Source organism: Schistocerca serialis, chromosome 7 (assembly GCF_023864345.2).
Source record: "Schistocerca serialis cubense isolate TAMUIC-IGC-003099 chromosome 7, iqSchSeri2.2, whole genome shotgun sequence".
NCBI lineage: Eukaryota > Metazoa > Arthropoda > Insecta > Orthoptera > Acrididae > Schistocerca > Schistocerca serialis.
In genome coordinates, this window is record NC_064644.1 from 111,791,232 (window position 1) to 111,814,900 (window position 23,669).

The 23,669-nt window shown below is 44.3% G+C and overlaps 1 protein-coding gene across 1 annotated transcript; it reads left to right on the plus strand.

Moving 5' to 3' along the window:
• The first annotated feature begins 317 nt into the window (after nucleotides 1-317).
• Nucleotides 318-12,828, plus strand: LOC126412916 (glucose dehydrogenase [FAD, quinone]-like). Its single transcript, XM_050082805.1, has 2 exons — nucleotides 318-674; nucleotides 11,278-12,828. The coding sequence occupies exons 1-2, from the start codon at nucleotides 318-320 to the stop codon at nucleotides 12,826-12,828; spliced, it is 1,908 nt and encodes a 635-aa protein (XP_049938762.1).
• Nucleotides 12,829-23,669: the final 10,841 nt, after the last annotated feature.

Below are 23,669 nucleotides of genomic sequence, written 5' to 3' on the forward strand. Positions count from 1 at the left end.
ACTCTTGATGAACTATGATATCGTGTTGAAACTCCATGCGGTGCTGTACCTGTACACGCCATCCAAGCTCTGTTTGGCTCCATGCCCAGGCGTATCAAGGCCGTTATTATGGCCAGAGGTGGTAGTTCTGGGTACTGATTTCTCAGGATGTATGCACCCAAATTGCGTGAAAATGTAATCACATGTCAGTTTTAGTATAATATGTTTGTCCAATGAATACCCGTTTATCATCTTTATTTCGTCTTGGTGTAGCGGTTTTAATGGCCAGTAGTGTAGATGTCGAAATTTTGAAGAAATGTAAATGTTACAGTAGCGATATGTGCTGCGTGTCCAGAGGCATCTCTGCCCTGATGTGTCCACCCGCGGCTGCTCCCGGTCTTCAGGCGTGCGCTGCGGGCGGGGGCGGCAGTGTCGGCGCCTTGTTCTGGCAGCTGCTGGCCTCCCTGACGCATGCGCAGTGCGCACTCGCCGACCGCAGTGCTTTCCCGCGGGACGCGTCGCCCCTGTTGACGGAATACGACTTCGTGGTGGTCGGCGCCGGGTCTGCGGGGGCGGCGGTGGCTGCCAGGCTCTCCGAGAACCCCGTCTGGAGGGTTCTGCTCCTGGAGGCGGGAGGCGACCCTTCCCCAACGTCGGATGTCCCCGGTCTCTCTCTGACATTGTGGCAGACCGAGGTACGTCCCCACATCCTACATCCCCGTCTGCGTCTACGTCCGTAATCTCCAAAACCACCGTGACGTGGATGGCACGTAGTACTTCCCACTGCATTTCTTTCATCCCAGTCACGCTAGGAGGAGGGGAAAAACGACGGATCGAATGGCTCTGTGCGCGAAGTAATCAGATCAATCTTGTTTTTGTAGTCCCTCTATGGGAGCGGCATGTAGGAAGCTGTGGTAAATTCCTACTTTCTACGCTTCATACTAGTAGGGGAGAGCGTCCTACCTTGGAATACTTTTCAGACTTTTGCCTTTAGCCAGGCCTGTGATTCAAATTTATTTTCTTATTCCATCTTGCAATGATAGTATTCACTTTTTGTGTGCTGCAGTCCTTCGCTCAAATTACAAAAATTATTCCAAAATACAATATGGCCACGAACCTAGGAACAAATTTCCTATTCAAGTCACAAAGCGCTGCAACTGAGAAAATTTTATCAATATGGCTCTTAATAGTGAATGTGGTACATTGTAACTCGGTGAGTCGCTGAAAATCAAAGAATGACAACAATAGTGGTGAACGAACAACGAATACAACACAACAGAACGACAAGTTCCAAGAGCAAACCAAACCAAGAGCCTAAATGTAGCACTATCAGGAACTAAGCAATAGTACAATGGGGTACGAGAGAGCAGCGAGGGCACCTGTGCTATGCATTCTGGCGCGCTTTGAACTTGTTGTGCTGTATTGGGGGAAGAGACCAAACTACGAGGTCATCGGTGTCATCGGATAAGGGGAGGACAGGGAAGGAATTCAGCCGTGCCCTTTCAAAGGAACCATCCCGGCATTTGCCTGGAGCGATTTAGGGAAATCACGGGAAACCTAAATCAGGATGGCCGGACGCGGGATTGAACCGTCGTCGTCCCGCATGCGAAACCAGTGTGCTAAACACTGCGCCACCTCGCTCGGTGAACTTGTTGGGGTTGTGATACCAAATCACCCTCCCCCCGACCCCTCCCGAAATGGGCACGTTGGACCTGAAGTGACCTTCTTGATGTTTTGGAGAGTGAACAGCCAGAATGGTTTGTGTCCCGGTGGTGGAGCCCACCAGCTGGAAGAAGGTCCGTGGAACGTCGAGTAATACAATGGGGAACGGCAGTGTGGGAGATGAGTGGATCTATGCTGTGGTGAGGTCTCAACAATCTCCTTACCTGCATCCACAGGAACTGCCGGCAGTGGCCTGGAGTGCAAACTGTACTCGTTTGGTTGAGGGATTTTCAAGGGTGCGCAGTCGTACTCCGAACTTCGAGTGACCCATCAATGGTGGCGCAATCAGTAGTTGGGATGAAGATGGCTGGTATGCTGATGCTCCAAATGCCTTGGAGTAACATCTGTTCTAAGGTGCTGCCCATGTGTGGCCACCACCATAACTGGCATCTACGAATGTTTTGCGCCATATGAAAGCGCTCAGATCTCTGAATCTGGGGGGAGGGGGAATTATCCAGCATGTTGGATCAGAGGTTCTGAGGCCTGTGGTGCTAGGAAGTGCAGGAGAGTATGCAGCTGCCCCGTATGGAGCAGCTCTGCTGGGCTGTGGTCATGGACACGTTCAGTCCTGTAAGTGCTCAGGAACATTGTGAGTGCCGCTGCAGTAGTGTATATGCTCACTGCTGTCAGCATTTGCTGTTTAAACAACCACACCATCTGCTACACTTCACTGTTGGACGATGGATGAAGAGTGTGTTTAATGCTATTGGCATTGCAAAACTGTTCAAAGGCCAATGCCATGAACTAAGGCCCACTGTCAGACATGAGGATGTGGGGAAGCCCTTCGATGGCGAGAATCTGTATAAGTACATTGAAGATGGCGTTTGTAGTGGTAGACGCCATGCTAACCACATATGGTAGCTGGAATAAGCGTCCAGGACAGTGAGAAACATAGAGCACAGAACGGACCACCAAGGTCCATATGAGGTCTACACTACTGGCCATTAAAATGGCTACACCAAGAAGAAATGCGGATGATAAACGGGTATTCATTGGACAAATATATTATACTAGTACTGACATGTGATTACATTTTCACGCAATTCGGTTGCATAGATCCTGAGAAATCAGTACCCAGAACAACCACTTCTGGTCGTAATAATGGCCTTGATACTCCTGGGCATTGAGTCAAACAGAGCTCGGATATCGTGTACAGGTACAGCTGCCCATTTAGCTTTAACACGATACCACTGTTCATCAAGAGTAGTGACTGGCGTATTGTGACGAGCCAGTTGCTCGGCCAGCATTGACCGCACGTTCTGAATTGGCCAGGGCATCACTCGAACATTTTCTATATCCAGAAAGGCCCGTACAGGACCTGCACCATGCGGTCGTGCATTATCCTTCCGAAATGTAGGGTCTCGCAAGGATAGAATGAAGGGTAGAGCCACGGGTCGTAACACATCTGAAATCTAACGTCCACTCTTCAAAGTGCCGTCAATGCGAACAAGAGGTGACCGAGACGTGTAACCAATGGCACACCATACCATCACGCCAGGTGATACGCCAGTATGGCGATGACGAATATGCGCTTCCAATGTGCGTTCACCACATTGTCGCCAAACACGGATGCGACCATCATGATGCTGTAAACAGAACCTGGAATCATCCGAAAAAACGACGTTTTGCCATTCGTGCACCCACGTTCGTCGCTGAGTACACCATCGCAAGGGCTCCTGTTTGTGATGCACCGTCAAGGGTAACCGCAGCCATGGTCTCCGAGGTGATAGTCCATGCTCCTACAAACGTAAAAAAAAAGAAAAAATTCAGATGTGTGTGAAATCTTATGAGACTTAGCTGCTAAGGTCATCAGTCCCTAAGCTTACACACTACTTAACCTAAATTACCCTAAGGACAAACACACACACCCATGCCCGTCGGGACTAGCCACACAGTCCATGACTGCAGCGCCTAGGCCGCTCGGCTAATCCCGCGTGGCCTGCAAACGTCGTCGAACTGTTCGTGCAGATGGTTGTTGTCTTGCAAACGTCCCCAACTGTTAACTCAGGGATCGAGACGTGGCTGCAGGATCCGTTACAGCCATGCTGATAAGATGCCTGTCATCCCGACTGCTAGTGATACGAGGCCGTTGGGATCCAGCACGGCGTTCCGTATTACCCTCCTGAACCCACCGATTCCATATTCTGCTAACAGTCATTGGATCTCGACCAACGCGAGCAGCAATGTCGCGATACGATAAACCGCAATCGCGACAGGCTACAATCCGACCTTTATCAAAGTCGGAAACGTGATGGTACGCATTTCTCCTCCTTACACGAACCATCACAACAACGTTTAACCAGGCCATGCCGGTCAACTGCCGTTTGTGTATGAGAAATCGGTCGGAAAATTTCCTCATGTCAGCACGTTGTAGGTGTCGTCACCGGCGCCAACCTTGTGTGAATGCTCTGAAAAGCTAATCATTTGCATATCACAGCATCTTCTTGCTGTCGGTTATATTTCGCGCCTGTAGTACCTCATCTTCGTGGTGAAGCAATTGTAATGGCCAGTAGTGTACGTATCGGCAGGGGATTGGCCAAGGGGCGAAAGACTGAGGCACAATAGACTGATTTTGGGCACACACGGGACAGCTGCGCACCGCGGCCTCCACATCTTTATTCAGTGCTGGCCAGTAGTCATGTCGCCTGCGAACGGCTTTCATCCAACAGGCCGGCCGCGGTGGTCTAGCGGTTCTAGGCGCGCAGTCCGGAACCGCGCGACTGCTACGGTCGCAGGTCCGAATCCTGCCTCGGGCATGGATGTGTGTGATGTCCTTAGGTTAGTTAGGTTTAAGTAGTTCTAAGTTCTAGGTGACTGATGACCACAGTAGTTAAGTCCCATGGTGCTCAGAGCCATTTGAAGCATTTTTTTTTCATCCAACACATACCTCAATGCCCACAAAGGAGGAGTTCCAAGACAAGGCAGCATAAGGTAGTTGCGATGACAATAGGGGCGTATTCTTCTCAGTATCCAGCTGTAGAACACTGGAGACAACAACAAATGATGAGAAAGGCGAGCCTTGGCCCAGAGTTCTGGACCAGCAGATTTTGAAAAATAAGTGGGCCACCCATGTAGCACATGTACGTAACATGCCATAACATAGGGTCATCAGCACATGTCTGCAGTGACGTATCAGTAATGGGAAACCCATCCAAGGTGTGTTGTCATTCTACATCAGTGAGAAAAGATTTCCTGTTGGTCAGATGTTCAGTCTGGTCCTGAGGGTAGATGAGAGAGCCAATCCACGTTTGCATGTTGTGCAGTGGGCTTGTGTTCAATAGTTCAGTGATAAGAACTGAGGAAAAGAGCCTAACACTGGAGCCTTTGAGCCATCTGCTCTGGTAGCCGAGAGTGTGGCACAAAGAGTGACAGCCACTCTTTGTAGCCAGTAATGATGCTAAATTTAGTCCCAAAGAGGTACAGGTGGAATTTCTTAATGACAAAGATGATCGCCAAAGCCTAGATGTGAGAGTAGTTTCTCTGAGCAGGTGTCATTGCCTTCAATGTATAGGCGATGGGTTTTTTGTTACGGTCCACAAGCACTGGACCATTGCCGTAGCGGGAAGCATCACCCACCAAAACAAACGGATGTGATGGCGGAAAAGGCGTAAGGCAGGGCACTGAACATGACACGTGCGTCAGCTAGGTGAAAGCATGCTCATGGGCAGCCAACCAGCGGAACTGAACGCCCTTCTTCCGCAACTGGTTGAGTGGATGCGTACATAATGTGTGCTACTTTTGGGAGGAACCTAGAGTAATAATTCACCTAACCCAAAAAGGTCTGAAGCTCCTGTAGGTCTTGGAGACGTGAGAGGTCAACAGCTATAACGTTGTGAGTCAGTGGGTTGAACCCTTCATTGTTGTCAAGTGTCCAGCGTATTCCGCTCTCTCCTGAAATAATGGGCTTTTATGTAGGTGGTACTTGAGCCCTGCAACATAATAAAGGGGATGCATAAGTTGGGGATGTGGTCTTGGTGCATAGCCCTGTCACTATTGCGATTGTCGGGGAATGGAATGGGGCTGCAAATACGGCTACTCCCTGGCTGTCTTCTAACTAGGGTGTGATCTCCTACCCTTTCTATAGTCAGGCATATGCGTTGAACACCTCTTAAGTGCATAATTAAAATACTCTCGATGCTGCTGACCGACAAGTACAAATTGGTTCAAGTGGCTCTAAGCACTATGGGGCTTAATATCTGAGGTGATCAGTCCCCTAGACTTAGAACTACTTAAACCTAACTAACCTAGGGATATCACACACATCCATGCCCGAGACAGAATTGGAAACTTGCGACCGGTTCCGGACTGTAAAGCCTAGAACCGCTCAGCCACAGCGGCCGGCGACAAGTATAGATGTTAACTCGGAGGCTGATGTCAAAATGTTCAAATGTGTGTGAAATCTTATGGGACTTAACTGCTAAGGACATCAGGAATGCGTGTGTCAAGTTCATTAAAATTCACAAGATTTTACTCATACCTAAATACGGTTCATTGGTGGTATCTTCCGAATAGTTACATGCCGTTTTAATTATTACTCGAGCCCTCAATAGCGATACTGAACACGCTATAAATTTTCATAGTTGTTGAATGCTGAAGAACATCGATTAATATTTAGAGAATCGATCATTGAGCTAAAACACGGCCTAGTCCCGATGATGTGATGTTTACTCGACACTAGCGGAGCTCCTAAGTATCGGATGCCACAAAATATCCAGAGACCCCACTGGTTTAAACACAGTTAAAGTCCAGTGGCACTGTTTCAGAATCAGCCACCTAAACGGGGTGAAAATGATTAGAGTGCAGCCTGATCATATCAGAAACTAGGTCCCTTTGCCATCCCAAAACACACTTCAGAATGCTCAAAAATAAACAGAGCCCCACTGCAGCGCTTCTGCGGCTAGGTGCGGCGGCACTCGAATGGAAACAGCTACGGTTTTGCGGCAAAGTCCCGTTCGCTTGCAGAAATAATCACCGAAAGACACAACCCGTGAGAAACACAAGTCCCTCCTGTGTTCCACACCGATAATACCCTAAGTCCGGATTCGTCGTGAAAATTCTGTCTTCCGTTTGCGTGCACACGTGAAAAAGTTCAACAGTTCTGGAACCGCAAAACTATCACCAAAGTGTTCTGGAGCTTTGTGTCAGCTCTGCTTAAATATCCTCCATCCGAATTTCTCCAAGCTACGCCACGTAACTGCTTTCCATTGATCGCCACTTCTTTGCATAACATTTTACATCGAAGAACAATTTTAATTCTGTTTGCGCCATTATATGCGCACTCAAATTCTTACCAAAAAACCTATGTTCCACAAATTTATAGCTGCAATAGTTTGCCAAGAATTAATGTTTAATGTGTTGCAATTATCTTTGCATAGTGCGAAAGCAGTTTTTGTCCATTTGTGGTACCAAATAACATTACAGTTCTTTATAAGGCACGACTTCCCATACCGATTTGGAGTGCTCTTTTTGATACACTGATCAGAATTTACGTATTTGTAAAGAATAAACAAATATGGGCAAAACTATGCAAAAATTATTAATAAACAAAATGACGCCACAATAACTACAAATATCATAAACTAATGATGTTGAGATGTGTTTATCGACACCCACTATCATCCACTGCCTTTCTGTTCGTGTATCTGTCTTGTATTATTAGTTTTAATTAATTATTAGAAACAAATTTAAAAAACCTGATGTTTTACCAAAGAAATATTAATGCTGCAAGCTATGCAAGTATATCAGTCGTTATATTTCGAAGAGACTTTAAAAATTAGCACTCGTTGTGCTCTGTACCTGCATCAGTTCAAAAGTTATAAATTATTCAACAAATTTGAGATATTGTAGAGAACTTAAAGTAATGGTTGAATTTTGCTATTTGCGCAGTAAAGTAACGGATAATGGCCGAAGTAGAGAGGATATAAAATGTATACTAGGAATGGCAAAGAAAATCGTTCCTGAAGAAGAGAAATTTGGTAACTTAGAATATAGATTTTAATCTTAGAAAGTCTTCTATGAAAGTATTTGTATGGAATGTAGACGTGTATGGAAGTGAAATATGAGCGATAAACAGTTTAGACAATAAGACAAGAGAACCTTTTGAAATGTGGTGCTACAGCAGAATGCTGAAGTTTAGATGCATAGATCACGTAACTAATGAGGAGGCACTGAATAGAACTGGGGAGAAAAGAAATTTGTGGCACAACGGACTAGAAGAAGGGATCGGTTGGCAGGACACATTATGAGACGTTAAAGGATCACCAACTCAGTGTTGGAGGAAAGTGTGTGTTGGAAGGGGGGGGGGGTGGTAAAAGTCCTACATGGGGACCAAGAGAAGTATACAGAAAGCAGATTCAGAACGATGTAATTTGTAGTTGTTATTTGGAGATGAAGAGGCTTGCACGGGATAGAGCAGAATGGAGATCTGCATCAGACCAGTCTTCGGACTGAAGAAAACAACAATAACTGGGTCTTTAAACAAGGTTATTAAACTGACACCAACAAAAGTAAAGTAATTACAAGAGCTGAAATGACTCAGCCGATACCGATTAAACTGGATTAATAAATGAAATGCTAAAAGTAATAGATGACTATTACTATTCTGGAAGCACATACCTTGGAAGTACATTTAATTGAAAATGACCGAAGCAAAAGAGAATATAAAATAAAGACTGCAAATAGCAAGAAAAGACTTTTTGAAAAAGAGAAATTTGTTATCACACAATGTGAATTTGCCTGTCAGTAAATCTTTCTTGAACGTATTTTATGTTGTGAAGTGTAATGTGAAATAATATTTGGACAATGAGAGTTACGGACAAATCGGAATATAAGCTCTTTAAACATACTACTCGCCATTAAAATTGCTACACCAACAAGAAGCGCAGATGATACACGGGTATTCATTGGACAAATATATTATACTAGAACTGGCATGTGATTACATTTTCACGCAATTTGGGTGCATAGATCCTGAGAAATCAGTACCCAGAACAACCAGAACAACCACCTCTGCCCGTAATAACGGCCTTGATACGCCTGGGCATTGAGTCAAACAGAGCTTGGATGGCGTGTACAGGTACAGTTGTCCATACAGCTTCAACATGATACCACAGTTCATCAAGAGTAGTGACTGGCGTATTGTGACGAGCCATTGCTCGGCCACCATTGGCCAAACGTTTTCAATTGGTGAGAGATCTGGAGAATGTGCTGGCCAGAGCCGCAGTCGAACATTTTCTGTGTTCAGAAAGGGCCGTACATGACCTGCAAAATGCAGTCGTGCATTATCCTGCTGAAATGTAGGGGTTCGCAGGGATAGAATGAAGGATAGAGCCGCGGGTCGTAACACATCTGAAATGTAACGTCCACTCTTCAAAGTGCCGTCAATGCGAACAAGATGTGACCGAGACGTGTAACCGATGGTACCCCATTCCATCACGCTGGGTGATACGCCAGTATGGCGATGACGAATACACGCTTCCAATGTGCGTTCAGCGCGATGTCGCCAAACTCGGATGCGACCATCATGATGCTGTAAACAGAACCTGGATTCATCCGAAAAAATGACGTTTTGCCATTGTGCACCTACGTTCGTCGTTGAGTACACCATCGCAGGCACTCCTGTCTGTGATGCAGCGTCAAGGGTAACCGCAGCCATGGTCTCCGAGCTGATAGTCCATGCTGCTGCAAACGTCGTCGAACTGTTCGTGCAGATGGTTGCTGTCTTGCAAACGTCCCCATCTGTTGACTCAGGGATCGAGACGTGGCTGCACGATCCGTTACAGCCATGCGGATAAGATGCCTGTCATCTCGACTGCTAGTGATACGAGGCCGTTGGGATCCAGGACGGCGTTCCGTATTACTCTCCTGAACCCACCGATTCCATATTCCGCTAACAGTCATTGGATCTCGACCAACGCGAGCAGCAATGTCGCGATACGATAACCCGTAATCGCAATAGGCTACAATCCGAGCTTTATCAAAGCCGGATACGTGATGGTACACATTTCTCCTCCTTACACCAGGCAGCGCCGGTCAACTGCTGGTTGTGTAGGAGAAATCGGTTGTAACTTTCCACATGTCAGCACGTTGTAGGTGTCGAAACCGGCGTCAAACACGTTTGAATGCTCTAAAAAGCTGATCATTTGCAATCACACCATCTTCTTCCTGTCGGTTAAATTTCGCGTCTGTAGCACGTCATCTTCGTGGTGTAGCAATTTTAATGGCCAGTAGTGTATGTTGCTACAGATGAGTGTTGGGAATTTGATAGCTAAGAACATCTCACTAGTGCTACAGATGAATGTTGCGAATTTGGTAGATAGGAACATGTCACAAATGAGAGTAACAAGTGTGCTAGGGCCACTGTTGTTTGCTGTATACATAAGTGATTTGGCGAACAGTGTAAGCTGCAGTGTGCAACCGTTTGCTGTTGTTGCTGTGGTGTATCGGAAGATGTCGTCGTTGAGTGATTGTAGGAGCATACAAGGTAACTTAGAGAAAATTTCTAGTTGGTTTGATGAACCGCAGCTAGTTCCAAATGTAAAAAAAATGAAAATTAAATGCATATGAGTAGGAAAAACGAACCCATAATTTTCGAGAAAGCATTGTTGTGTGGTGCTTGAAATAGTCAAATCGATTAAATATCTAGGTGCAAAGTTGTAAGCAACATAAAATGAAATGAGCGTGTAAGTATCATAGTGCGGAAGTACGAATGCTTTACTTCGGTTTATTGGGAGGATTTTACGAAAGAGTGGTTCATCTGTAAAGGAGACCGTATATAGGACACTAGTGCAACCCATTGTTGGGCACTGTTCGAGTGTTTGAGATGTGCACCAGGTCAGATTAAAGAAAGATATCGAAGCAATTCAGAGGCAGGCTGCTAGATTCGTTACCGTACGTCAGAACGACGCGCAAGTATTACAGAGTTGCTTCAGGAACTCAAATTGTCATCATTAGAGGGAGGAGCACTACTGCGAAAATTTAAGGAACCGTCATTTGAGGCTGACTGCAGAGCGACTTTGCTGCCGAAAACGTACATTTTGCGTAGTGACCATGAAGGACAAATTAGAGAGATTAGGGCTTATACGGAGGCAGATAGATAGTTGTTTTTCTCCTCGCTCTGTCTACAAGTGGAAAAGAAAGGATACGGCTAGTAGTCGTACAGAGTACCCTCCGCCACGCACCATACGTTGGCTTGGGGAATATGGATGTAGATATAGGTGTAGAAAACGTACTGACACCTCTTGAGGAGAAAAGTGAATTGCTTCAAAATTTGGCCAAAGCGTATAATAGATTCGTAAGACAGCTGCTCATTGCATCTCAGAATATTTAATTTTGTAATTTAAGTATTAGTGGAAAAAAGGGAAGTGGGCGTTCAAGTCTTGACCACAGTAGGGAGGTTTAAATGGATGTAGGCTGCAGTAGTTATCCAGGGGTAAGGAGATTTACACAGAGAGGCTAGCGTGAGACCTACATCAAACTGTCTTCAGCCTGAAGACCACAACAACAAACCCAACCAATTATATAAGATTTCACTGAATATCAGGAGGGGCATAAACAAATGGATAATTTTTGTTCCAGATGGATTGGGCGTACCAGACTGAACCGGAAGGTCGCGCTTGTCTGTCACAGGTGGATGGAAGGTGTGCTTGGCCACGAGGCAAAGGCCTCGGTGGTAGCAGTTCAATTAACGGCATGACATATATCAGAGGCAGCCCACAGGACTACGATGGCTGGGCAGCACTCGGTAACGATGGCTGGTCGTACCAGGAGGTACTGCCCTTCTTCAAGAAGCTAGAGGCCTTTGAAGAGGAGGAACTGAAGAAAAGACCGCACATGGCAAGTGTACATGGGTGCAGTGGTCCTATTCACGTCACGAAACCAGAGCGCCTAGATCCTGCCTTTGAGACACTAGACGCCGCTGCCAAAGAACTAGACTACAGAATTATTGAGGACTACAGTGCCGAGTCCCATGTGGGGTTTGGGAATACACACTCTTCCATCAGTAATGGTATGAGGTGGAGCACAGCTCGTGGATATTTATTGCCAGTGACAGAGAGGTCGAACCTGCATGTCCTGAAGTTTGCATACGTAACCAAGGTTCTGATTCGGGAAAAGGACCAGGCAGCATACGGCTTACAGTTTCTCAAAGACGGGACTATCAAGGAAGTTAGAGCAAGAAAGGAAATAATACTGTCAGCAGGAGTTATCAACACACCTCACATACTGATGCATTCTGGAATTGGGCCAAAAGCCCACTTGGATAAGGTTGGTGTACCAGTGCTGAAGGATCTCAAAGTAGGTTACAATCTTCAGGACCATCTGGTTTATTTTGGACTATGTTACACAAGGAAACATTTGGTGGGAACAACAGCTGAAGAGAATTTCTTTAAATATTTGATGAACAGGACAGGTTCTCTTTCAACACCAGGACTCATTTCTTACACAGGGTTCACAGTGACAGATAAAGCGCCACCTGTCCTTCCTAGTATCGATACAACTAACTACCCAGATATACAGCTCATGTTTTCGCTTGCCCAACGCACCACTAACATCTTTACTGCCAAAGCTCTCACTTTGGATGAAGAAACCACGAACGCCCTGAAGAAACTTGTTGAAAACGAGGACGTGATATTAGTTTCGTTGGTATTATTAGCGCCTAGGAGCCGTGGTCGCATCAGGCTGAAGAGTACCGACCCGACGGACCTGCCACTCATCTACCCTGGCTACCTTGAAGACCCTGATGACTTCGAGAATCTACTTGCTGGGGTGGAGTTTGCCCAGAGGTTTGGCTCGACAGAGGCGATGCAGAAAGCTGGTTACTCTGTAAAGCAGTTCCCTCTGAAGAACTGCAACCGCTCATCGCTGCTGAAACACGACTACTGGCGATGCGCTGTGGCACACCTCACCAGCTCAGGGTACCACCCTGTGGGCACCGCCAAGATGGGGCCCTCCGCGGATGCAGACGCGGTCGTTGACCCGTGGCTGCGAGTCCACGGCGTGCGCAATCTGCGTGTAGCTGACGCGTCCGTCATGCCAGTCATTGTTCGCTGCAACACCAACGTCGCCTCCATCATGATCGGCGAGAAGTGTGCGCATATGGTGACTGAAGAGTGGCGGCACCACTCCTAGGGGTGGACAAACAGAACTTAGACGAGAGATCCTTACATAGAAGGTAGGACAAAAGAAGGGCTTGAACTGCAGTACCAAAGGTATCATTTCTATTAAAAGTAATATAATTTGAGTTCTGAGCCGGAATGTTAATTTCTAGGTTTTAAAAAGGAAGTCAGTGCAAAATAAATTGAAGAAAATAATTTTAAGTGCTTTTTTACTTAATACAATACAATAGCTATCTGTAGACGTTATTGTGTTTATACAGATAACAGTAAATAATGCAAATATTGACTGACTCACTAAACAATATATAAAGCAAATAACAAGGACCTGCAGCAAAAACCTAGTGTGCCACAGCAAGGCTGGTGGAATTCTAGCCCTGTTTCATGTATTACGCTTATTGTACCGAGAATTCCTCCGGGTTGTATGGCCGTGGTCCATGGAACTCTTCTATCCCTGACGTTTCGTCCAAAGCTGCGTTGGACATCTTCGGAGGTGCTCCTGGTTGTGCTGAGTTTTGCCGACTGACAAGTCGGACGTCGAAGTACGCCCTAAATACCGTGGAAAGTGGGCCTGGTCTGGTATTTAGGCCTTTCTTCTACGCCCGACTCGTCAGTCGGTAAGACAGCACAACCAGGAGCACCTCCGAAGATGTCCTACGCAGCTTTGGACGAAACGTCAGGGATAGAAGAGTTCCATGGACCACGGCCATACAACCCGGAAAAATTCTCGTCAGTTGAAATATCCGGTAGTGAAAGTCTTCATTGTACACTTATGGTAGTTGTAAGGTTATGTAATTTTTATTCTTTTTAAGGTCCAAGTGCAACAAGCAAATTGATTTACGCCGGATTTTTTGATAACAGGTATTCTCTAACATCAGTAAGGAATCAGAGCGCAAGCTCGAGTCATACAGAGTACTCACACAAGTATATTTTATAATAACATGTACAGTATGCGTAATCTTGCGGGTTTGCGACGATTGATTGAGTCAATATACGAGTAGTGTGGTCTTTGGCAATTCGCTTTGAGATGTCGAGGAGTTCGGATGTGTGCTGATGAACGGTGTATCAGTCGCGACTGAAGTGTTAAAGTATTTCGGGTCACAAGTCTTCTAAAATTTCTACAGGAGTTCGGGAACTTAGAAAAATATTCGACAGATGTACTCGTGGATTTCAAAGCTGAAAGGAAGAACAGTATTTGAATTGTAGCTTCTGAATACGTTCATAAACTTTAACTCTGAACTGAAGCTTCGTGCTACCAACCATAATCCTGCATGAAATTTCATCAAGTTATAGAAAGTTAACTGAACAGTAACAAGATACTGCCAAGGGTGTGCGACCTTCCTGTACACACATATGAAGCCAATGAACTTTAGAGATCGGTCACGCTCACTGTTAACTCCTCTGACGTACAGAGCTAGTGTAGAGAAAGATAGTACTTCGCTAGAGCCAAGTACTCATCATGCCTAGCCACCAAGTCCAGACAACATGCTGCAGATAGAAATTCTGGGTGACATGGTGTAGTGGAGACGTACGGCTCAGCACCCAAGTGTCACCTTCGGTAGGGTCATCAGCTGGCAACAACATGAGGAAGAGGTGGGGGCCAAAGCAATGAGCTGGCTACGCCACCTCTCTGTGCTGCTACACCCGACGTTACATTTTATCCGGGCCCTGTAATAGTCTCGTATGGTGGAGATATCATTTTGGATATCTCGTCCGATACTCCCATTGGCCATCTACAGTGGTAACTAAATCAAACTCACAACTTGCTTGCACCTACTGCGTGATTTTGTGGTCGTCGAACTCTAGAAATTCCTTCCGGGATTTGTACAGGTGATCAGGCAGATATCTCTACCACAAGAGTGTCACAGTTCCAGCTTGGTTACAGCACGCAAAGCTGTAAAACATCACCATGCAAGCGGAACTGGTTTCTTCCAGAATATTAACTAACAACTGTCTTTATTTTACGTGTGTTTGTGTGTTGTGTGTTTCAGATAGACATTAGAGAACACAACCAACAGGAACAACGGTAATACCGACCACCGAGAACGTCTGAATGAAGAGCCAAAAGAGGTCAGCATCCATAGGAAAGCGGAAGTCAATATTGTCCACTAGGAAGAACTCGTCCTTTTCCAATGTTTCCCAGAGACCAGCGTAACCCAGTTTTTATTGTTGGACAGCTTTGCTGCATCTTTTTGCTCATCTATGAGGCAAACATTTATCCCGACACTTAGTATAATGTTATCTGAGTTGAGAATGAAATTCTGGATTAAGGGAGTTCAGCAGCCAATGAGATATGTGTCTGAATGATATTTCCGCCATTTGACTGTACAACTGCCATTATCAAGTACAGCAATGTTGGGTTTGCTTGTAATTAGGCTTCGTTAAGTGAGGCCATCGTCAAAATCTATTGAACTTGGCGTCCCCAAGTGTAGATAACTATAAAATCGTCGGAATGAGTGGCAGACAGGTAGCAAACATGTTTTCCAGCAATAAAACAATCGAGTCGCAGAATGAGCACCAAATGTCCTATTGAAGTTACTAGTTCATTAACTCCATTCAAAAATTATTACATGACTGGCCCAAAAATATGAAAAGATTATCAATGAGACATTTGTCACACCGCTGTCTGCCGAATTTTGCTAAAAAGAGTCAAACTTCAGGAAACTTTTTCTTTGATGGTTAGAAGCAAAATAGGTCATACGGCACATGGTCATAAATGCATGCTGTCTCAGGTACAGGTTATTTATTAACTCAACATGCCTGCGCAGTACAATGAAGGGCAAGATATGCAATGATGATACTCCGTTAGATTAGGTGTCAGTCAGAAGTGGCTCTCATGGGCCTCGAAGCATATGCAAACACGCCCCAGCAGAGGCTGACGCACGTGTTCAAATGCACCATACTGGAACCGAGTGTCATCGTGGGCAGCATGAATCTATTGCTCCAGATTCTGCAGGTCCGGTATGGGCTGCGGATATACTTCTTTCAGGTGGTATACAGGAGACAATCTGAAGGGTTGAGATCCAGTGACCAGGCTGGACCACCTTGTACGATCCCTCGGATGGGGTAGGTGTTGTAAAGATGCCTCTACACAGAAATGCAGAAGTGAGCTGGAGCACCATCATGTAGTAACCACATTATCAGTTGCGGTTCGTCGAAAATTACACCAAAGTGGTGCAATGTATTGGGCGATAGCCTTTTGATGTACAGCGGTAAAAATTGTAACTAAGGTACATATATTATGTATACAAATTGAACTGTTTGAATATATTTAAATTCTATAATTAATAGTCCATATTACAAGAAATAAAATAAAATTTAAAAAAAGGTTGGCATCACTGAGAATCAAACACAGACTAGCGACTTGCCACTCTATGCTTTAGACCACTCTCCCACAGTGGCGTAATGTCAATGGTGCTTTACAAATCCTTCATACTGTACGCTTGCACAAGTTGCTAGACGTAATTTCAAAGAAAAATAAAGATATTCTGGATTCAGTAATCTGGCAAATGATTGACTTCAAATTGAATATGTGTTCAGAACATGATGTGTTCCTCCAAAACCCATCTTGTTATTCACCTAAATTACTATGCAGTGCTGTTTCTACCCTGTTCAGTCTAATCTTGGAAAGGATGATATATTGAGCTTGTTGCAAAGAAAGTCTTCTGTTGTAGTTAGCAACTTGTTTGTCGCCATTCTTGTGAAGTAGATGTACCAAGGCCACCATCCACCATAATGGAAGTTTTCCTGTTTTCCAAGTTTTCTCAAATATTGATTTTAGCCCTTTTTTTAAAAAATTTAGTTAGAGACCATTCCAAAATTTCTGCTATAATGGAGTATTCTCCAGTAGCTTTTCAAGCTTTTAATAACTTCTTCAGTTTCTTTGATAGTTGTGGTTGAATCTTCTTCTAGATTTTCATGAGTGCTTGAGGATTCGATCTCATGGATTGGTTCTAGACAAGAAGATGATAAAAAATTTTTGGAAGACAAATCGGCGAGGCCTTTCCCATGTCCCTCTGTTGTTGGGTTTACATCTACCAAACTTTTTAAATCTCGCTTCCTCCTCCTCCAAAGATTTACTGCAAAAGGACCTCATTAGTAGATCATCTTCAGATGTTCTACAGAAAAGACTCTTATACTAAATTTCCTCGTACACTTACCTGTTTCGCCATCTGGCCTACTGCTTACGAAATTAGTAATCACAGTTAAATCGAATATATTCATTTTACATATATGCATTAAACTGTTTAAATATAACTAAATTTTATAACTAACAGTTTAACATTGTGAGGAATGTCCGCCCCGATAGCTGAATGGTCAGTGAGACAGACTGCCGTCCTAAAGGGCCCGGCTTCGATTCCTGGCTGGGTCGGGGATTTTCTCCGCTCAGAGACTGGGTGTTGTGTGGTCTTCATCATCATTTCATCCCCATCCGGCCCGCAAGTCGCCCAATGTGACGTCGAATGTAATAAGACCTGCACCAAGGCGGCCGGACCTGCCCCGTAATGGGCCTCCCGGCCAATGGCGCCAAACGCTCATTTCCGTTTCCATTGTGAGGAATCAAGTAAGATAAGAACAAGTTTGAAAATCGAACACATGTCCACAAACTAGCAGTCCCTGATTTACAGCACTCACTCACACTTTCTCTGCAACAACAGCTCCTCAATAATTCAACATACCCTACCCTTGCACAATACGCTACACTCAATTTTAGAGAAAAATACTGACCTGGTGCTGTGAGGAACGTAATTTTCGTAATGTTGGCAGGCGTGGTGTCACATTAGAGCCTGCGTAGCAGAAAACAGACAGTTACTTCGCTTTTCTAAGTTGTTCGTAGTGCAACTGACTTGTCATTTCACCATAGGTTTCTAATTATCGCAGAAGGAGTGCTACAAAACATGTTTTCGTCTGTTTTATTTGCATACCGGTACGCATGCCAAGAGAAATGTCATAATTTTACTGCAATGCGTACAGTGTGCTATGGCACATAAGCATGTGATAACTGGCCATCACTGTACATTATCCTTCGTACCACCAAAGGCACTTCTTTCAGCATGGGAGATAAAGTCATATGCCGAAACTGCAGATACTGTATGTATCACCTGTGAAATGTCGAGGAAGGGCTTTTGGCCCCACGAGGGGGTCGCAGCTAATCCTCGCTCACACACTGATGCAAGACCGGTCCTGATGGTTCGCTGCCACCCTACGGCAGGGTTTCTCGATAGCCCACAGATGGGTGTTGTGAAAGTTGATGATACCATCTCTCGTAAAGGTAGCTTCGTCTCTGAAAAGTATGGATTTAAGGAATACCAGCACTGTGGTGGCCTATGCAACGGACCAACTAGTAAACTGTTGCCACGATGGTAATTCTGTAGGTAACAGATAATGGCAGATGTCGTGGGGAATGTTCCACATGGTTATCTGGCTTAAGTCATGCCGGCCAGCCCCTTGCCTGTTGCTGATACAGGGGTCAAACTGTACAGTGCTGAATACCTGTTCCTCCAAGGTTTGTATAGGTATTGGGTGCATCTGCCATTCAAGGTTATCAAGTCCCGTAAACGGGCCCACACATGACGATACGCTGTTGCAAATAGTTTACGGTTCTGGAAGGGGATGCTTTTTCGGAACAGTTGTGCTGCTGCCCGCCCAATGCCTGTCTGCACGTAAGCACAATGTCGGCTTGTTCTTGGTTGGTATGCCGGTCCATCGCCTTTGACAGCTGCACTGAACGATACACGTCCACACCAGAGTGAGTCGGCAATAGCTGTGAAACGGATGGCTTCTAGTGCCAATGCGTGAGCGCGCCACCGTCGTGGGCAACATAACTGTCGGCTTGAATGTGGACCTAAAACACTAGCACAGACAGAATATTCCCACTTGCCTGCTGGGTTTCCGTGTGTGTATTCAATCACTGAAAGCTACACTTTGAAAGGTCTTTTCTCTCCTCCTTTTCTTGTTTCCTTATCCATTGAGGGACTGTTTCTTGCAGTGAACAATGTAAATGTGTTCCATCACTGTAAACGTTTATAGCTGCTGATACTAATTTTCCTATCCCGCTACTCTTAAACAAGGTGCAGAGTAATTGCGCACTGCTTTTGTTGAAATTCTAAACAACTTGAAACCAGCATCAGAAACGCTCCTTGAAACATTGTTGGAGTTTATAAGAGCTAGATTGGTTGATTTGTGGGAGGGGATCAAACAGCGAGGCCATCGGTCCCATCAGATTAGGGAAGGATTGGGGAAGGAAGCCGGTGTTTGCATGAATCGAGTTAGGGAAATCACGGAAAACCTAAATGAGCATTGCTGGACGCGAGTTTGTACCGTCGTCCTCCCGAATGCGAGTCCATTGTTGTAACCTCTACGCCACCTCTCCCGGTTTATAAGAAGGCAAGGAGATATCAGCTGCATTGATTCTAACAAAACTGGTACCCTCCATTCTTACTGACAGAGATGAGATGGCAGGTGCTTCTGAAAAGAAGAAACAGTAGTTTCTCGCTCAGGATGCTACAAATTCACTGCCCGAACAAGTAGTTGGTAGAAGCGAGTCATGAGACCCTTCAGACACTGCCTGTAGGAAGTTTTAACATTATTGTAGCTTGATGAGGTAGGCCTCAGTTAAGTCTTGCGTAGTATAGAAGCGGCACTAAGTTTCAGACAACTAAGGGAAAAAAAGCCAGAAACGTTGTCAACTACATATTTCCCTGAAGGCGATTTTATCGCAACGCTCCCAGCTGGTCAAAAATAGCTAGTTATGGAGGATTTGTCCAACACGTTCCGACATCCGCAGAGCGGATGGAAGAGGGAGTATCAAATCTCCTCTAAACCTTCCACAAAGTTCAATAAACAAGGAGTAAGATGTCTGACCTCACCATAAGTGCAGGAACGTGCTTATGTAAGACCTTTGTGAACTAAGATATGGAAAGATAGGATATGTAATTCCAGAGAGATCCAAAATTTCGAGTGCGTTTCACCTGATTGTCCCTCATGAGACGCATGACCTCCGATTCTCAGTTCACATAAAACTTTTATGCTTTTCACTGTGTGTACCTCGAGTAAAAAATTTTATGTTAGGTCCGAATTATTGTAATTTGCTTCTGTAATGTTATTGACATTAGTCTGGAATGCTAGTTTGTGCATGTTATTGTTATGATATGGCGTACAAGGTGTTCCTCCCCAAAGTCATCAGGAGTAATTTCATCTGCATTTACCTAGATGTTTTCGATTTAATGTTTGTAATTTGTTGATTGTACACTGCAGAAAAGTTGCTTATCACACAGCTCTCAGAAAACAGCCCAACGGCTACACTCGCGCTACTGGACAGAGGATTTAATCTCTGCGTTTTGCTTTCATCATCAGTACATTCCCATGAAGTTAATCTCACGCTTGACTAATCTGAGATTTGATCTGACGAAATAACATTTTTCCGGAGACATATTGAGTTTCAACTTTATCTTAGATAAGGATAGAAGCTGAAGCAAAGAATTAAGATTTGTACCACGGCCATGACTTGAAACCACGTCTCCAGTTTAGGAGGCAAAAGTGCTATCCATTACGTCACGGTGCTCCACAGATACCTCCGTCCGGTACCCTCCCTAACACTAGCTTCACTTCAACTCTTCAACCCATTTTCCCCCTTCTCACATCGCCACTTTTGAAAACAGTGAAAAACTGGGAAAATGGGCTGAAGGTTTGAACTGAAGTTTGTGCTCGGGGAGGCTGGACGTACGTAGTCCGTGCAGGTGTTGTAGGCACAATACGACGGTGCTGTAATGGCTGGCACACCTGCCTAAACAGCTGAAGACTCGGGATCGAGTCCAAGCCGTGAAAAAAAATTTTATTCATTGCTACAGACTCTATCCTTATTTAATCTGAGGTTTGTTCGTCGACAAGACATATAAAAGTACCATTTTCAATCAGAACTGGAACGGCTTCAGTCGTTGGCACTAGATGTCGTCCTAGAAGCAAACCTTATATTTGGATAACTCCATATACCCATCACAAAAACCAGATTGAAATTATCTGTAGAAGATCCAGATGGAAAATCCTGGGAATCCTTAAAAGGACACCCAGTGTCATTTTTTCGTCGCCTGAGGATAATCACAGTGTTTAACGAATTTTATTGCAGTGAGTATTTAATGTGTTATATAGGACCTGTTGAGGAATAACAGCCGCGCGGAGTGGCCGTGCAGTTTGAGGCGCGATGTCACGGACTGTGCGGCTGGTCCCGCCGGAGGTTCGAGTCCTCCCTCGTACATGGATGTGTGTGTTGTTATTAGCGTAAGTTTGTTTAAGTAGTGTGTAAGTCTAGGGACTGATGACCTCAGTAGTTTGGTCCCTCAGCCATACACACACATTTGAACATACATTTTTTGAGGAATAACAATTGTTTACGCAAGAGCAGGAACTAATAAGGTAGAGATTGTTGATCACCATTGATCTCCCACTGTGAAATAGATCTCCCAATGACTGATTGAACAAAATAACTACCTAGTTTCTTCGACATGCTTACATCCTAAATCAAATAACAGAATATAGAGCTGAAAATATTGATGTTACTGGACAGAAGAAGATTCGATAGAAAGTTATTAGATGTTTATGATAATAATTAAATCATGTTGCCATACAAAGAAATCAATATATTAGAGATACTATGCCATATTTTATATTTTTTTAAGAATTACTGGAAACTCACAAAGTTACTGTTGCACGGAATAAGTAAGTATAACGATATCGGTGTAAGGATTGCATCATCATAATGAGGAACTTACACATCAAGCACTGACTAACTTTAGATTGCTCAAACAAGCTTTAGACTGTTGGTGAATGACGCAACCAGCCACAAATATTTTTAAACGTTTTATTTTAGTGCCATAACCGCTTTCGGGCTACCATGTCTGTCTTGAGATGGCTAATATTTTTCGTTACAAAGGTATTTTGATCAACAGCTTGTCGTCTGCTCCACGCTGCCCAAAAATATTTGAGTATTTAGTGCCACTTTAGCAGTTGTTTCGTTAATATAAATATGCTATATATATCGAAACCGGTTATGGCACTAAAATAAAAAGTTTAAAAGCATTTGTGGCTGGTTGCGTCATTCATCAGCAATCCATATATACAACATGGATAAAAAAAATTAAAATTTATATTTATGATCAACGCATATGCATTCATATCACAACAGACATTATAGATTTACAGATTATTTCTGTTGATTATTGTTTTAATTGCATGAGAATCAGGTCGTAGGTGTCGACATTTGCAGTGCAGACGTAATTGTGTAAAAAGGTAGTATAACCGAGAAAAATATGAGGGTAACGTATACTAGCCACCGTGATGTAGCATTTAATAATTTAATAATGCATCATGCTGTATTCAATAATAAGGGAAGAATGAAACGATTAAGAAGGCAGTGTATAGGGTGCTCCGAATTTATTCGTTCAAATTACTGCAAGAAGTACAATACATCAGAACCTATTTCGATAAGGGACATATAGTCTCCGAAGTCAACTAGTAACGTTAGGGAACGTTTTGTTAGTGGTGCTAACGCAAGCTGTTGAGTTGATTTCACTGACTGGGACTGTGTATTGACATTCAAACCTGTTCTTCACACGTAACATGTGTTGGCTGAACTGTTGGAGAATGTACGGATGAATCTTGGACAAAGCATGTACTTCCAGCACGATGGGGCGCTGCCCCATTGCAGTATTGCCACGAGAAATCATCTGAAAGCCAGTTTGGGGAATCGGTGGATTGGCTGAGGCGACCCCATGGCCTGACCAGCCAGATCACCTGACATCACGTGTTTGGATTTCTTCCTCTGGCGGCATGTGAGGCAGCTGACGTACGAAACCATTGTGGAAACAGGAGAAGACCTCGTCGCTAGAACTGCAGTTGCTGCTGGCACCATTGCAGACATGTGAGGAATATTCAAAAGGACACGCTGGTCAACGCTGCGACGATGTAATGTTTGCATAGAGGCCAAAGGCCGCGCATTCGAGCAGTTTATGTAGAGGTTGTTAGTGGGACCAAAGTTATGTCCAGCCCCTAGCGAATGAGACAGGAACTGAAATTTAAGGTAGAAAAACAAAAGCTGAAATGCTTAACTCTGTTTTCAACTGTTCAATAACAAAGGGAAACCCATGAAAATTGCCCCAATTTAACCCTCGCACCACGGAAAAGACGAGTGAAATCAGTATTACTTTCAGTGTTTGCGACTGAGTTAGCCCCTCTTCTGTCTATAACCTGTCGTAGATCCATCGAACAAAAAACAGTGCCCAGTAGTTCGAAGAAAACATTGGTAACATCCGTCTACAAGAAGGGTAGTAGAAGTGATCCACAAAACTACCGTTCACTATCTTGATATCAGTTTGTTGTAGAATCTTAGAACATATTCTGAGCTCAAACATAATGAGGTATCTTGAACAGAATGACTTCCTCCGTGCCAACCAGCATGGATTTCGGAAAAATTGATCATGTGAAACACATCTCACACTTTCCTCACACGTCATACTGAAACGCAGTCAGGTTGAAACGTCCCCTTAGAAAAATTAATGAATTACTGTGCTGATAAACCTCTTACATTAATTGATTTTCAAACAGCTGAGCAGAACTGAACGTACTCAGACATTTCGCTCTTTGCTTATTCTGATCAACACTAAACTGACACATAATATTTTTAGCGCAACACAATCTGACTTTCAATAATCCCTACAAAACAATGGCCCTGACTAACATTAACCTATACCTTTCATAAATCACTTACCTCACAAAAATCTTCGTTACTCGAACTACTGCAATACAGCGAGCGCCACTACTGCCAGCTAAATAAAAGATTCAAACTACTGAAGGCACTAACTA